Genomic DNA, 17,578 nt, shown 5'->3' on the forward strand with positions numbered 1-17,578 from the left:
AAATTAATCCCATAGGTCTATGATTTTCTTTGATGAGCTTGTTAAATTTAATAAACTCCCAAAACATTACCCTAATTACCATACTATGTAGCATTAACAATACTGTTTCATTTAATATCACATTTATATCCTGATTAAATAACTTTACATAAATATTTTGTAATAATAGATGCATCGTTTAATAAACGTTTAAATCCGCTGATATTTTCATAGTAAGTTTAACAGTGCTGCGTAGATGTTATTTATAAATGATTTGTAAAACAACATGTCACTGCCCTGCCCTCCTGTCTGTTCAACTTTTCTTAAATCCTTAATGAATGATGCTAAAATCAATATTGAGTAATTATTCCTGAAAATTCATTTTTAGTCAAATTTCAAGTAGAGATTTACAATAACGACAATGCAGACCTGTCTGAGGAGAAGCTTCTTTTGGTCCTCCACTGCCTCCTCTTTGCCCTGCAACTCTCTCTCTAGCTGAGTCTTTAGTGCCTGCATGTTAACTTCTAATCTCAGCTTAGCATCTTCAGAACACTGCAGCTCATCTTCCAACTCCTCAATTGTATTCCTTTGTTCCTCAACCTGACTTTCCAATGTCCTCTTGGCCTTCTCCAATTCATGCACCTGAGGAAATACAAATGTTCAAAGGCAGTTAGTCAATGTAAAATTGTAGTTGCCACCCAAACACATACAAAATAAATGTGATTTTGATTAGATATCATTTGAAAAACTTCCAACTGTTGGAAAACCAAAAATGACAGTTTCTTACATTCTTTCCAACATCTGAACTGGTTGAGATGAGGTCGTCCAGTTCCCGCTGAGATGCTAACCTGCCCTTCTCTGACTTTTCATACATTTCTTTCAATTCTTCTAACTCTCTCTGCAAATTCAATATCTTAGTCTCTTTCTCCCGAGCCTCTCTTTCCACATTATCTCTCTCATTTGCAAGTCTGTAAAGTTAAAATATATACATGTGTGATTATCACAGATCATTAATCCTAAAACAAGATTCCTTGATTTCAAAATTTCAATTCAATACACAAGACATACCTCTGTGAAACAGCCTTTTCATCTGACAGCATTTGGTCGAATTTTTTCTGCTTTTTGTCACTATTAGAAACAGCAGATTTCTGGGTTTCCAACTCCACAGTCAAATCTTCAACCTAAAATTAACAAAGCATAAAGTTTAAAAAAAAATTAAACCTATGAACCTACACAGCAATTCCAGTAAAAACTGTTCAATGAGACTTTAACAAGTCTAACTAACCTCTGCCTGTAGCTTTTTTTTGGACTTCTCCAGTTTGTCAGCCAATGTTGTGGATTCTTCTAACCTGACAGTCAGAGCCTCAACTTCACGAGCAAGTTTCTTTTTCTGCTCTTCTGCATTCTCCATATTGTTGGCATCTTCCTCTGTCTTTTTCTTAAGCTCAGCATTCTAAAAATTAATAAATAAATGGTTTATTACAACAGTGAAACTTCTTAATACCACCACCCATAAAAAACCAGCACCCCCTCGATATCGGCAAATTTAAAAAGTCCCGACCAGCTCCCTCTTTATTTCTTCTATGTAAAAACTGGACACCTTTTTGTCAGACGATCTTTAAGGTTCCTCGACACACCAAAATTCTATTTGATTGATCGACAGAGAATCATTTTTGAAGTACGATTCCAAAAAACAGAGATCAATATCAACTTTGTTATTTTATATGAATTTCTTTTGCATTTTTTCAATGAAATGGGAAAACCTGTTTTGAGGACAAACAGAATACTTTCGAGCTTAAAGGGGCATGGTTACAATTTTGGTCAAATTCTATTTTTATCATTTGCAATGCTTTAGGAATGCATTTATAATGATCAATTGAAATTTGGGTGCCAGTCGTTGAGTTTTAAGCAAGAGACAGTGCCCACAATTCTTCGTCATGTAAACAAGGCGTGTGCCCTGTTTTTGTTTACATAGGTTCAATATACCAGTAAAAAATCTTTTTAAAGCTGGTTTGTCTATCTTATTATTCATTTAAAGCATAAATAAACAGTTCCTAACGATTAACACATTTATTTTAGGTCTAAAACTGGAACTTTCTCTTCAACATTCGAAATGTAAACAAACGCTTTGTTTACATAGCGAAGAATTGCAAGCTCTGTAACTCGCTTATACATGTAACTCATCAAACGACACTCAAATTTTGGTTGCCTATTAAAAATGCCTTACTAAAGCATTGTAAACATTAAAATCGGAAAAAAAAAATTTGACCAAAATCGTGACCATGCCCCTTTAAAACTTGGTGTCAACTAATGTGTAATATAATTATACATAAATAAATGCCAAAGATGGTTTTGTCAAGTATTTGATTTTTTAATTAAGAAAATATTTCTGAAAATCAAAATTGTAATTCTTTTATATCTTTTTAATCTATGAATAAAAATTAAAGAATAACATATAGTCACATAAACTACTTACAAAACTCAGGTTAGCTAAAAAGTACAGGTTAAATTGGGGAAAAATCGGTGAAATTTGGAAGGGAATAGGGTCAAAATGTAGGGACCTAAATTACCGCTTTGTGACTTACTTTGGCTTGCAACTCTGACATTTGTTTTTCAAGTTGCCTCTTTGCTTCTTCTTCCTCCTCAACTCGTTCATTGAGTGAAGAAATATCGTCACTTGCTTGCCGTAGTTTAGACTGAGCTAACAATTTAGCTTTTGTTTCCTCATTTGCTAGTTCCTGAAATTCAGAGATTAATTATAAAAACTTGTGTCAATCTTTTAGTATTTATTTTAAGAGTAGATAGTCTAAGTTTTGCATCAACAACTTACCTGTGCATCTAGCAGCTGAGCCTCTAGGGAGCTGATCTTCTGGCTGTTTTGTATAGTTTTTGTTTCAGCTTGCTCAAGTTGTTTACTGACAGATTCCAATTCAAGCTAAAATATTGAATAGATAAAATAATGTACATGTAAAGCATGAAGACAAATGTAAATGCTGTATCAAGTGTCATTCTTGGTTTCAGTGTCCCTTCACAATCAAAAACTTACAGCAAGCTTGTTGGATTTGTCTGTTGCGTCAGCCCGACTTCGTTCTGTTTCCTGTAGTTTGATTGTAGCCTCCTGCAGCTGCTGCTCAACTTGTTTGCGTTTCCTTTCAGACTCTGTTTTAGCCATTTGAACAGATTTTAGATCATTGCATAAATCTTGATTCTCTGCCTCTAGGGTCTGTTTAGTTTTCTCCAAGGTTTGTTTAATCTACAAGAAGTTTTCAACAAAATTGATATACTTTTTCTTCAAATTATACACCACAATATGAGATAAAATCCCAATCATCAAACCAACAACTAGTGTTACCTTTTTGACATTGTCCAGATCTTCATTAAGTTGATCTGCTTGCTGTTGATATTTATGTTTGAGATCATGTGCATTAGTCTCATACTGTTTCTGACTGGTCTGCAGTGCTTGCTTGAGTTCTCTGAGTTCATCCTCGCGCTTGGCTCGGATGTCTTGGACAGCTGCAGTGGCATCAAGGTTCTCCTCTAGCTCAGTCTTTAAAGCCTCAAGTTCCTGAAACATCCAATGCAATAAACTGAATTCAATGCAGTACATGAATGTTCACTGTAACATCACACAATAGTTCTACTGTCTGACCAGATGGAGACACAGACAGAGAACAGCTCATTTTTCCTCCATTGTATATACCTACCTCATTCAGATCCCTTTTCAGTTTTTCAGCTTTGTTTCTGGCTTCTTTTTCAGCATCTAAATCTTCCTGCAACTCTTGCATCTGTGTCTGGAGATCTCTGAGCTGTTTCTGGAATGTACTCTTAGCAGCTCCTTCCTCTTCCACTCTAAAAAAAAAAAAAAAGAGGAGTAAAAATCATTTAATCCAAATCCACTAGTATTTGTCTTAGGTATTATACGTCGCAATGCTTCCAAGTAATAACTGCACTCTTACTTCTGGAGAGTGAACTGCACCTCCTCTTCACGTTTGGACAGCACACCTTGAAGTTCCTCCACTTGTTGTCGTTTTTCCAGCAACTGTTCTCTCAAGTCATTTATCTCCGTTTCCAAACGCCTTTTTATTTTTTCCAATTCTTGTCGAGCCTTTATAAATCATGAAGATAATGATCATATCACTGGCATGGCACATTTTATTTGCATATTTTTTTCATTGACAGATTTATTGATTCATCTATTCACAAATTTTTTTATTGACAACTGATTACTGTACAATTTGTGTTTCTTACATACTTTGCTATAAATAACTCATGCTAATTAGTCGGATATGGTGCGAGTTTTCAAATTGATTAATCAATGTCACTTATAAGTCAGTACCAAATTCATAATGCATCATTGTCAGTCAACAACCACAATGTCTTTATTGAGTAAAATACAACTTTTAAAATGGATAACAAATTTACACATAATTCTGATGTCTTCATACAATTCTCCAATAACATGTTTCCTACAAACTATAAAATGGCATCTGATTTCACCGCATTTTGGATGCCATTATGTAAAAAACACTCATTACACTTGGGTTACTATTTTATTACTATTGAAAAATATATTATGGTTTATACCCAACTCTCTCATTAGGTTGTTATTTGGAACATAACTGTGTGTCTGTGTGTGTGTGTGTGCGTGCCACCCAATGTTCCCTCAAGGGAAATAATGTCTCTTAATAACAATAAAATTGACCTTACTTTCTTTTAAACTACTGCCCTGGTGCATTTTTTCATTTATTAATCTTAAAAAATCAAAGTAAATGTCTGGAAAGTGATGTTGTTTTTTTTTTTTTTAATAGAAGTCTTTCTTTTCTACTGTAAAAATTTCCTTATCATAGATCACAGCTATAAATCCCCTTACTATCAGTTGATTTTCTACTCCTAAAAATCAAACTTAAGGTAAGTGTATATGATACCTGTGTTTCTTTTCTTAACCGCTCTTCAAGATCAGCAATGATGGCCTCATATTTATTCTTTAGTTTCCCAAGTTGTTTGGCCTTTTCTTCTTCCTCTACAAGTTGACTCTGCACTTCACTATAACGTTCCTCCAAACTACGCTTTTCTTTGTTCAACTTCTGATTGGTATCATCTTGAACAGCTAAGTCTTCCTCTAATTTCTTAATTTTAGACTCTGCTGAGACTTTTTCTAGCTGTAACTTTTGTCTTGATTGTTCCTCTTCTTCCAATCTGAAATCAGGATTAATAATTTTATGCATGGTATTGACAAACAGACAATTAAAATTGTTTATACATATTTTTCTAACTTCAAATTCAACAACACTTCAAAACTTTTCCCTTAAATTTCCAGATCCCTTTTATCAAAAGGAGCCATTATTTCTTTATCTTCTCATTGCATATACATACTGATCTTCTAAATCTGTAATGGTCTGTTGGAATTTCTTGCGATCATCAATCAATTGATTGCATTTTTCTTCCTCTTCTTCAATTCTTATCTCCATTTCATGGAGAATATCCTCGAGTTCATCTTTTTTGGATGCAATACGCCGTCTAGCCTAAAATACATGAAGATGAAGTACATTAATTTAAACTTAGTGGTTCAATTCATTCTGCCATAAATGAGGCAATCCAAGGAACTACAAAACCCTTTGTCTTACCTCCTCAGCCTCTGCTGCCACTTCCTCACTTGCTTGGACTTGCTCTGCCAGAATGGACTTTTCCTCAATGATCTGGGCATACCTACGCTCAATTTCCTCATAATCAGCTTTTTGCTTCTCAAAGTTCTCCTTGTATTTCTCCAATTCTTTTTCTTTTATAGATATTTTTTCTTCTTGTCCAGTTACAGGCAATAAAGGTTTCACCTATCATAAATGCAAATTATAAATCTTATAATTCATTTTTTATTGATATAACAAAATCCTAATTTCATAATTTACTAAACTTCTTCAATACCTTAGTGAATAATCTCCACCAAGCCCAGTTGCGGAGTTTCAAGTATGCTGCACAATTTCTTTGAATCACCCTGATTGCACTCAGCTGCTGTAGACGCCTTTGGTAATTTCTTTTTTAAAATAAACAAAAATGTGCATATTAAGATTACGATCAGTCAGTTGAAATGAACAACACAAGTTGAAAGCTTCATCCTCAATTTTTCCTTATTAAACTAAGTTTGAGTTTTGTGCAAATAATTTTTGTAACCTTTTTAATCAAAAGTACTATATATCATATTTCAAAGTGCACATAGATATAATTATATAATTAAAGCCTGAATGGCCAAATTTTACTGTTTCATACCAATTCATTAAACAAAGTCTTGAGACTTGAGGATATGTTACATGACAGTTACCTTCTAGCTATCAAGCCTCTGCACAGAGATTGGAACTGAATGATAACATCCGTTAATTTGAGATCTCTCTCTTCCTCCAGATGAGCCAGAACACCAGCTCGGAAAAATATTTTGCTCTGACCAATGCGGTACAAGTTCGGATCCAGTTCCAAAGCTCCTATCTGTCACCAAATAAAATCTTTAACAAGAGGCCTAAAGGCCTTGAAGGTCACCTAAGCCCTTAGACTGACCTGTCAGAGGCTCCTATTTTTGCATTTTAAGATTCTTTTTGGAGTCTAAACCCCAGTCCGAGACTCCTATGACTGTTATCCTCACCTGTTCTTATATGATGATTGAGAAACATATACCCATAAATACTTCTATAATATTCAGAAGAAAATATCATAAAATAAATTAAACTTTCACTATGTGAACATATTGGCCCTACCCAAGGGTCCTGAACCCTTGACCCACCGGGTCTTAAATTTCACAATTTAAGTAAAGGGCTTCATGAGAAGATCATATCTATGCATTCAGGTTTATCTCAAATGTATATGGGAGTAAAGAAGCTGATTTTCTAAGATTTAATACATTTTTACTTTATGGCCATTTTAGCCCCACCCTACTGCCAGAACCCCTGACTCAGAGACCATGAATTTCTCAATTTTGGTAGAAGGCTTCATCGACATCATAACAAGTGTGCATTTATTTTTTTTTCAACATGTGTGGAAGTACAGAAATTTTTTTAAATTAGTCCTTTTTTGCTTAATTTGCCCATGAAGCGTTGGGGGTGATATGGTAAAAAATTACACGATTTATTTTCCTTTTATCCTAAAAATGCTTCAAACCAAACCTGGTATCAACTAACCTTGTAGTTTTCAAGAAGTTAAATATGTAAAAGTAATATCGCATAACATAACATTTAAGTTTAATAATTTAAAAATTGTCCTATAAAAAATTGGATCCCTTAATGTGGTCTCATCTTTCCCCCATATATGATGATTTTGACAAAAACTGAATCTACACCACCTGAGGATGCTTCCACACAAGTTTCAACTTTTCTGACAAAATGGTTTTTGAAAGGAAGATTTTAAAAGATTTTTCACTAAATATTTTTGAAATAAGTTCAGTGGTTCTGAAGAAGCAGTTGAAAATGTGAAAAGTTTATGATGATTATGACAACAACAATGACAACAGATAATGGACAAATTTTGATCAGAAAATCTCACTTGAGCCTTTGGCTCAGGCGAGCTAAAAATATGTATAAGACATGTAAGAATGAACACATGTGCATCTTTAAAATGAGTGAAATTAAAGCTTATTTGAATTTTCATTTTATTTTCCTCATTTTTTCATATCTTACCATCCTTTCTACAGCTTTCTTTCCATCCATGAATCCTTTAGGAATGCAGTTTGGACAGAGAATTTCATATCTCTGGCGGAACTCTTGGAAAAGAATTCTGTTCGGAAAACCCTGTCTGCAGATTCTAATTCCCTCCAACACGCCGTTGCATCTCAGCTGCTCCAGGACAAGTGGTGAATCAATCTTCCCAGCCTTAAGAAGGACAAATTCAGAAAAATGTTGATATCTTACTTCAGAAGCACCCAGATCCAATTTCATGTACAAAATTAAAGTCTTTCATTACCTTCTTATCATGATTTGGAATGATACATCTGACAAAGTTGGGGTTTGTGTTGCGTAGTGTTGCCATCAGTTTGGATAATTGTTCCTTATACAATTGACCAACAGTTCTAAACATTCCCTTTCTAGTACGTGATCCAAACATTGTGTCTCCACCAGCTGTGGCCCCCATTCCAACAATTTCAGCTAGAATTATAAAGAAAGATTTTGCTAGTATTTTCAAACCCAAATTTGAAAATGAACAATTTAACTATTGAACAAATTTGAAAAATCAAAACTGGAATATATTTCATTCCTTAGTAGTCATGTTGAAATACTTATATCAGTAAAACAAATTACCATCTTTCCATATTGTTGATACAAATGGATCTGATGAACCTTGCATCAATGAAACCACATTTTCATTCAGTGGATCCATATTCTTCATTAGCCATTGACTAGCAGAATAATCCACCTATGTGAAAATAAAAACATCTTTTTATTTATATGCAACAAAAATTTTTTTAATGTGTCAAACAGCCTCAAAGCTATTTAAACTGAAATCTTTATAAACAGTTTTTCTTTTTAACTGTCACGGTAAAAAGAATACTAACCTGGCCGGCATAATGAATCAGACTGAAATCCGCATCTGCTCTGAAGTCTGGTTTCCTGAATTTTGGATGTGTTGAATGTTGTGCTACCACTTTGTCAATGAAAGTTTTGTCTGTAGCTTTTGGGAACCAACACTCCTCATCCAAGAGGGCCAAAATGCCCAAAGGCTGTAAATTGTACCATATTGTAAAAATTAATTTATCAAAATTTCTTACAATTTTAAATAATACTTGCTCGCCTTATTACTACAGTCTGACTATTTTGAAAAGTCTACATTCTCAGTACTGTCAACCAAAATTAATTTGCAATGATATTAATCCACGAGTTACTGGAGATAAACTGGTTCATGACAGCCAATTTTTGCAAGTAGGCCTTATCCACATCCCTGTTGTTATTATACCCATACAACAAGAGTGGTTCACTGCAAGAAAATTTGCAATTACTAGGCTCTCATGAATATTTCCCATATGTAAATAAAAGTTGGTTTACAGTAATACTTGCTCAGCTTATTGCTACACTCTGACCTTTTCGAGAAGGTCTATGGTAGGCTGAAGATCTAATCCAAAGTCTATAAACTTCCACTCAATGCCTTCCCTCTGATACTCCTCTTGTTCAAGGATGAACATGGTGTGGTTAAACAGCTGTTGTAATTTCTCATTGGTGTAGTTAATGCACAGCTGCTCAAAAGAGTTCATCTGAAAAAACACAGCAATACATTTTCATGGCTAATGTACTTCTCTATGAAACTTCCAATAAAACTTTACAATCAAGAGGTCCAAGGGCCACATTGCTCACACGAGCAAAAACAGCCCTTAATTTGAACAAATCACCATGATGAAGTCGAATACAAAAACATTTGAACAATTCAGCAGAGAATATCTTGTTCCAGTCTTCAAGTACCTGGGAGCTTGCAAAGTTATATCACATATGTTACCCTGAAGTTCTCGATAAGATTTTAAACAATTTTCCATACATATTCCTTGATCAAACTTTAAATGCCTTTGGAGTCCCAGCATTTTGTGGGGTCACAGTTGGAACAACTAAAAATCATCACTATATCATAATACTTACAAAGTAATATCATAAATTATAGCCTTGTAATTATTGAAAAAAAGATTTGATAGACAAAAACCCATTCTAATCTAACAAGGTTCAAGATTTTAAAGCATTCTGAATATGACACCTGTTGCTAATGCTAAAACGTTATTTTTACAAAGAATACCTCTGACTTTTTTCTCCTAAAGAAATTTTTTCCTTGTTTTCCACATAAAATTCCTCCCATCCCTGATATAACATAATGAGGGAAAACACAAAAAGCTACATATTCTACATATATATCATATGACCCCCCCCCCCCAAAAAAAAATTGTTTAACCACTGATAGGACCCCTTTAAACACTGAACCCAGGGTAAGGGTCATATTTTGAACAAACTTAATTCTATCATATACCGTATATCAGAGGTTTTTTTTTCCTGTGTCACAAAGTTTGTGAAAATGTGCAGCTTTTTTTTTGTATGTGTACCTTAATTGAACCACTCGGCGATGTATAGGGGTAGGTTTCTTAACTGGAAGACGGATGTACAAAAACAACACTATTTTATTTTAAAGGATTGCAGATTATTTTCGTGTTGTAGTGTACAATTCATTAACTGGTTTGTATCTATAAACAAACTTCTTGTCAGTCATAGGCCTAATTGTACTGCGAGTGATTATATAATATGACTATTATGGACTTCATTGCATGGTCAATATTTGGTTATATGGACCCATGTCAAGTGATATCGACCTTAGACACAAAAAGTGATATCGAACTCACAAGCTCTGTCGTTATCACTTTCTGTGTCTTAATTTGGTCGATATCACTTAACATGGATCCATATTACCACATAATGACCTACAATGAAGTCTGTAATTGTATAATATAAGTTTGTATCCTTTCATATTTTAAAATATCATTTTGTTTTGTATGATACAATTGCATATCATACAATACAAGATGATACTGTAAATATGATATGATACAATATTGTATTATTATTATTTAAACAATAAAATGCTTTCTTTGGTGATTCATTCGGGATATGGTGGTAGCAACATTGCAGGAAAAATACATAACCCGCATTAGCGGGTTATGTAAATTTTTCCTCCAATGATCGCAACCTTCACAACCAGCATGAATCATCAAAGAAAGCATTTTATTGTTTATATTAACATCTTTCTTTAACTAATTAATAAACTGATTATGAAAAGTTAGTAAAATTCACTTAATTTCTGTTAATGTACAAAAGTACGTTAGCTAAAAGAAACAGCCAAATCGTCTCATGTGAGACTTTGAGTCTGACGTCATCGTGATTATTAATCCGTGCAGTCCGGGATTTTACTAAGGTCGCTGTAGGTTCAGACCAATCGATAAACAGGGCGTGTCAATTTCAGTCCTGTCACTTTCAGCCACTGTAGATTTCAACCAATCGATAAATAGGGCGTGTAGATTTAAGTCTGGCTGTTTCTATAGAGCTATGAATTAACTATAAGTTTCCATAAGAAATAGAGGAAATTATGCTTGGTAGATGTAAATATAATTATATAATATACTATACTATATTGTATTGCATCTTATGATACAATAAGATATCATACCATATGATAATGTATCAAACTATACAAGGCAATATTGTATCTTTTTATATCTATGATATTGTATTGCATTATATAATACAATATGTTATCATATGATACAATATGATACTGTTCTAATGACGGAATTTAATAAGAATAATATTATTTATATAACAACAATTGCATCTACCAAGCATGTTTGAGTGAGGTACATAAAGCATAGTTACATGAACCATGAAAGTTGGTCATGACAGTATTTTCTTTGTGAATATCAGTGGGCCCCTAAAAAATATTGTGGGCTTGTATAACTTTAAAAGTTGGGAGCCCACATAGCCCCTGGGTTTGAAAATGTTATTTGCAACCCTGTAAGATGCACCATCCATTCAAGTTTGGTAAAGATAGGTGCAGCGATAACTTAGATATGGTTAAGGGCACAGGCTCCAAAAACTTTTAAATGCTCAAAAAACCTTAACCTCCTCCAGCATGGCATAGATTCAACATTCAAGTCTGCCAAATCAATAAGTATGCCCAGAAGCACCAGCCATGGAAGTTTGACACTGATGCCGATGCAAGGGGTACAGCAACAGCATAAGCTCCCCCCTCCCCCCCCCCCCCCCCCCAAAAAAAAAAAACTTCGTCTTGATAGCTTTAAAAGCAATAACTATGAAGTTTTACATGTTGTTTTATATGCAAAATAGCAAACAAGTACAATTTGCAATGAACAATTTGCATACAAAACAACATGTAAAAACTCATATTTATTGCTTTTTTGTCTTTAAATAACAGTTTTGGTCATTATTTTTGGTATAAAAAAGTCAGTTTAAGAAATGTTTACAATTTTAGTCCACATATGTACAAGAGGGCAAGACATCACCCCTAAACTTGACATCAGACTTTATCCAAAACAACAGTCATCAAATGATGAAAAGAAGTAAAAATTTGAGGACAAACTTAAAAGTAAGTTGAAACTTTCTACAGACATTGCTTTCACATTGCTGGACAAAGCTTGAAAACAGAATCTTACTACACAATAACTGTACATTTTAATGACAATAATCGGTGTTCACAACATGCTGTTATGGGGACAAAAAAAAACTTGCAGAAAACTGCACAGCACAAATCATTGCAAAGGAACTTAGAATATTCAGGATTCTTAGTTATTGTTACCATTCAACAAAATGTCTTTCAAATGTTAATCAATCATTTAAATTTAATCATTCAAAAATGAAATGTTTTATTCTTGGCACCACAAATATCTATAAATGTATATGAAAGTTGTGGCATGTACATGTAATAATAGATGTTTATACCCCTTTACTGAAACACTTACTAAATCGACTTGATCAATATGAATTTTAAATACTAATAATGACTGGAAATGTGGATTTTAATTCAAGACATCAAATTATAAGCCAACAAAAACGTAAAAATTACCGTATTTTTCAGAAATTAGTAATTTCCAGTAATGTCAACAAAATGTTTTAAATTTTTTAATAAAAAATTATCTACATGTAAATAAAAAACATTTTTGTTCATATTTCTCAAACCTATGGATAAAATCTTTTAAAGAGACATGTCTTATGGAGAAGAAATATAAGGCAATCACTTTTTAAAAATAAATCAAATGAAATTGACAAAATTTTAGAAATATTGCTAATTTTCAAAATTTGGCCGATCACTGATTAGAAACAAACTGATCCCGATCTAAATTGCAAAAAATTGAAAATCAACAATATTCCTTCATGTGCAGACAAGAACTCAATTGAATTTTAAATTGTTCTCCTAATTTACATCGGGTGTGGTTAAATTTTGAAAATTTCCCACATCTCTAAAAATTCCCAATTTCATTCAATTTCTTTCTAAAAAATGATTGCCTTACATTTTTTTTTCTATAGAACACGTTTCTTTAGAAAATTTTATCCATAGGATTGAAAAATATTATCAAAAGAAGTTTTTTATTTTCATAAATATTTTTTCTATTAAAAAAATCAAACATCTTATTGACATTACTGGACATGATTATTAGATATTTATATTAATATGCATTTATTCACAATAATTTTTAAAACTCTACAGTGTGCTTATTGCAACCAAAACAGAAATTTCTACTTTTTCGTAAAAAATACCAAAAAATCATATAAAAAAATTAAGGGCATATATCCTTCTTTGAACAACGCAATCTTGCTTCAGAAATGATACTCTAACGATCCATAAAATAAAATTTTGGTGTAGCATTCCACCTTTAAACTGTAAATTAAGATAAAAGGCTTCAATGATAACATTATTGGTTTAAACCATTTATTCATTCAAACTAGCGCTAATTTTTCGACCAATTCTTAGAAGTCGACCTACTTATACTTTTTTTTTTTTAATTTTGCAAAAAACGAGCTCCTTCGCCCTATAAACAGGATCGACCTCATTTTCGAAAAATATGGTAGTCTTGTTTTTTTTTAATATCTTCAATAACAGTATTTCCAAGTCTGCTTCTGTTATATGCAATACTCTATTTTTTCATCATGAATGAGGCACTGAATTAGTAAAAACTCTAAACTTCTAAAATCATATTACATAATACATACAGACATTCAATTCCTCTATTCTTCTATAAAAGCTACACCTTAAAATGGTTAGTGAGTTTGAAGCTGCAAATATAGGTTAATTACCACACACCTTTTTATATAGTGCTTCTTTATAGTGAACTATGTACAAGCTTATAAGAGAAGTTCACAAATTATTATAAATGACCCTTTTCTAATCCAATCAAAGATGGCAGAGTTAAAATAATACCGCTTGTGACTTAAACACGAAAGAGAAAAGACGTGATGCAGATGAACAAACTACTTTAACTTATAAACTGGTAAATAAATAAACAATTCCTGGAGGGTAGGGATGACACCAGGAGTAAGACCTGACTTTTATACCTAAATCATTTTACATGTAGGTCTACTGCTAATTAGTTATTTTTGCTAGCCAATTATTACTTTACTATTAACATTTTTTTTTTTTTTAGAAAGTTCAGAAATTGTTTTGGCAGTTATGTCATTAATAATAATCATACTTGTATAACTCTTTTAATCTTACAACTTCTTAATTAAAATATTTCTAATGATTAATTACTAAATATGAACAAGCAAGGGAAGATAAATACATTATGAAAAAGCAAGGGAAGATAACTCCATTAACTGTTACACCCCCTTTGAACTCTTTCCAACGGTTTCATAGACAGCGCTGATTCATTCTTTTTCCTAAATATGTGATTTTCCTCATTTCTTTCATTGAAATTCCAGAGCAGAATAAAATAATAAGACATATACCTGCAGTAAGAACCCCTAACCTATACACTATGAAACAGGTGTTGAAGAGTCAAGTCTCAACCGGGAATCAAACCCAGGGCCTTTGACGTTCTGTGCCAGCTGGCCCAGCACTCTACCCACTGAGCTATTGAGACCCAATATATTGACTGACATTCACACCTGTTAACCCTGTGACACTTATTTGCTGTTTTGGTCTCACCCTAGATTCAAAATCCCTACCTTTGGGGACATAGAATTTAAAATTTTGGTAGAGGGCTATATTTTCTTTCTTGATACAGTCAATAAAATGTTTTAACATTGAATGCATTAACACTGTATGACCATTTTGGCCCCTACCTTGGCTCGACAGGAAATTTACAATTTTGGTAGAGAGCTTCCTAGTCTAAAAAATTTTGACATTAGTTTTTTTTCTTACAGATTTGTGGGAGAAGAGAAGAAGATTTTAAACATTATATGCATTAACACTATATGGTCATATTGGCCTGCCCTAGGGCCTGAACCCCTGACCCAGGGGCCATGAATTTCTCTATTAGTCTATTAGTCTATGCATGAAAATAAAATTTAGATAGAGAAGTTCATGGACATCATAACCATGCATTCAGTTTTTTCCCCTCATGTATGGGAGTAAAGAAGATTTTCTAAGATTTAATACATTTTCCCTGTCCTAGGGGGTCAATACATTTTCCCTGTCCTAGGGGGTCATGAATTTCAAAATTTAGGTAGAAGACTTCATGGACATTATATTAACTATGTGTTTAGTTTTTAACAAATATATATGGTAGTAGAGAAGAAGAATTAGTAACTAAAAACATATCCTCTTTGATGCTTTATAAGTCCTGAAAAGTTGGTGCAAATCAAATAAATAGTTTTGGAGAAAATAAGCTTTGAAAATTTTCGTCAGAAACAGAAGATCCTAATAAAAAAGAAACGGAATAACAAGAGGATTTTCCGTTGGAAACGGAAACCGAAGACCCTAAAAATGAAAAAATCTTGTTTGAAAGGGGAGACTTAATTAAATAGCAACAAAACATAGTAATCAAACAAGGGTGCAGCAAAGACTTTTGAAAGACAATTTGTAAGGTGAAAATGAAAATTTTGAATTGTGCGACTGTGTTAAATTGGATGAAATGTAAGGCCACTTTTACATGGGTTTTTTGAAGATCATTGGTTCTTGTGAAATAAATGTCTCCCTTGATAGTCCTAAGAAAAACAAAACACTTAATAGGCTTGTTACTGACTAAAGGGTTAATCAATCTCATAGGCGTCTCAGCTTTGCCTTTGCCATCTATGATATTAATCAACCAAATATAATTCCATAGTTGACCAGAACAAATCCTTGTAAGGCATAAAAGATTGCAAGGAGAAAATTATTGACTGCAACATGGCCACTGTAGTGTCCTTTTCATATTATATTTAATTTTTCAACTTATCAAAATACAAATAGTTTGGGTCCTTGGCAAAACAAAACACCTACTAATTATGTTACTGACTGTCTATGGAAATATGTCAGGTTGTTTAAGTCTAAAAAAGACTAGGCTTTAAAACCCTACATATTTCTGTAGAAAGTCAATAACAAATCTAATAATACTGATGCCATCACTTAATCAACAGTAATATTGTACATCCATTGAGTGAAAAAAAAATTATGAATTTTATAATACAACAAAGTGTAGAAGCCTCTTTCCTTAAACTGGAAATAAGAATTAGTATGAAACAATAAGATCAAGAATATTTCATCTTTTTTCTGTAAGTTGTATTCTCATTCAGAAGAATTTTGGTTTTTGGTGTTTATTGAAATAAATTGAATTATTTTTTGGTGTGTATCAATTGGCATAACCATGCTGAGTATCAGCAAAACACACACACAGTACTGATACAATCAAACCAACATTTCTATTTACCTTGCCCTCATTTGACTGCAGGTAAAAATGTACAGAATTCTATGTTAGACAGGACCAAAGCCAGAATAGTGACTTCAATTTTGCAATGACTTCTGAGAAAATGCAAAACTCGTCATTGTTTAAAAATTACAAATTAAATATTTCTCTGCCTTTTAGGTATTGGATGTTTACCAAATGATCTTGTCCAACTACAAACAAGAGCTTACCTTAAATATTTCAAATCCAGCTATATCCAAGATTCCAATAAATGATGCACCTTGTCTTTTGGTTCTGTCAAGTGATCGGTTGATTCTGGTTACCAGCCATCTAAACATTCTTTCATACAAAGCTTTTGATATGGCTTCTACAGCAAATTCAACCTAGTCCAAACCAAATGCACATTCTTTCATAGAGATAAATTTTCTTTGTGAATGATAATAGTAAAACAATTAAAGGGACATGGTCATGATTTTGGTCACAATTCTTATTTATATTTTTAATGTTTACAATGCATTTCTAATGATCAACCAAAATTTGTGTGTCACATTGTTTTCCCCTGAAAATTTTTGATGCATTGGGGGGTTGGGGTGTGCGGTGCTACATAACAGCGCCCCAAGCCAGCGCAAAATCACTGCGCCTAATAAAAATATAACCATTTGATGAAATGTACTACATGCTATGTACTGTGATTAATTTATGCCTACATCAACAAGTATTATTTCATTTTATTTGTAATTCATATATTAAAGAAATAAAGTACAAGTTTTCGTGAATGTTGCAGAATAACCTCAGAGATCTAGAAATGTTGTTTTAAAACATAGAAGCTAAGGTTTTTATATTTCAAACAACATTTCGAGACCGAGGAGGTTATTATATTGGCAGTCCACACCTTCACATGCAACGGTTTGTGTACACTACACAAGTATCGGAGGGTTACATGTCAAACACAGGTGATGCTTTTCTGTTGAGCGAGCGAGAATGAGAGGAAAATAACGGCATTCAGCCAGAAATTAAAAATACAGTACCTGGTTATATAAATAGGCTTTTTTAAATGACTACTACTTACGGACACGTGTTCATATACATGTAGTAAGGAGAAGAACCCAGCCATCGGCATAATTTTTATTTACTTTATTTTAATTGTTAGGAAAAAAAATTTGCGAATGCAGAGCACGCACAAATTTGCTAAAAATTAATCCACAGTAAAAATTTCGAGATTTACACTATAACTTTGCAGTCAGTTTCTATACATGTGCACACAAC

The 17,578-nt window shown here is 33.0% G+C and overlaps 1 protein-coding gene across 3 annotated transcripts in view; it reads right to left on the reverse strand.

Annotated features, from left to right (window-relative positions):
* The window catches only part of LOC105332339 (myosin heavy chain, non-muscle), a 48,615-nt gene that overhangs the window by 12,689 nt on the left and 18,348 nt on the right, over nt 1–17,578 (reverse strand). For all 3 annotated transcript variants that reach the window (XM_034456461.2, XM_034456459.2, XM_034456454.2), the window contains 21 exons: nt 16,543–16,695; nt 9,029–9,199; nt 8,507–8,671; nt 8,253–8,367; nt 7,918–8,099; nt 7,635–7,826; nt 6,293–6,453; nt 5,899–6,007; nt 5,604–5,807; nt 5,353–5,501; nt 4,905–5,175; nt 3,936–4,084; nt 3,684–3,828; nt 3,332–3,544; nt 3,026–3,232; nt 2,810–2,914; nt 2,565–2,717; nt 1,265–1,432; nt 1,048–1,160; nt 767–947; nt 409–621 (listed from right to left, as the gene is read on the reverse strand). In XM_034456461.2, the coding sequence (XP_034312352.2) occupies nt 409–621; nt 767–947; nt 1,048–1,160; nt 1,265–1,432; nt 2,565–2,717; nt 2,810–2,914; nt 3,026–3,232; nt 3,332–3,544; nt 3,684–3,828; nt 3,936–4,084; nt 4,905–5,175; nt 5,353–5,501; nt 5,604–5,807; nt 5,899–6,007; nt 6,293–6,453; nt 7,635–7,826; nt 7,918–8,099; nt 8,253–8,367; nt 8,507–8,671; nt 9,029–9,199; nt 16,543–16,695 (3,519 nt within the window). The remainder of the gene's footprint in view (nt 1–408; nt 622–766; nt 948–1,047; nt 1,161–1,264; nt 1,433–2,564; nt 2,718–2,809; nt 2,915–3,025; nt 3,233–3,331; nt 3,545–3,683; nt 3,829–3,935; nt 4,085–4,904; nt 5,176–5,352; nt 5,502–5,603; nt 5,808–5,898; nt 6,008–6,292; nt 6,454–7,634; nt 7,827–7,917; nt 8,100–8,252; nt 8,368–8,506; nt 8,672–9,028; nt 9,200–16,542; nt 16,696–17,578) is intronic.

This window comes from Magallana gigas, chromosome 7 (assembly GCF_963853765.1).
Source record: "Magallana gigas chromosome 7, xbMagGiga1.1, whole genome shotgun sequence".
In the NCBI taxonomy this organism is placed as follows: domain Eukaryota; kingdom Metazoa; phylum Mollusca; class Bivalvia; order Ostreida; family Ostreidae; genus Magallana; species Magallana gigas.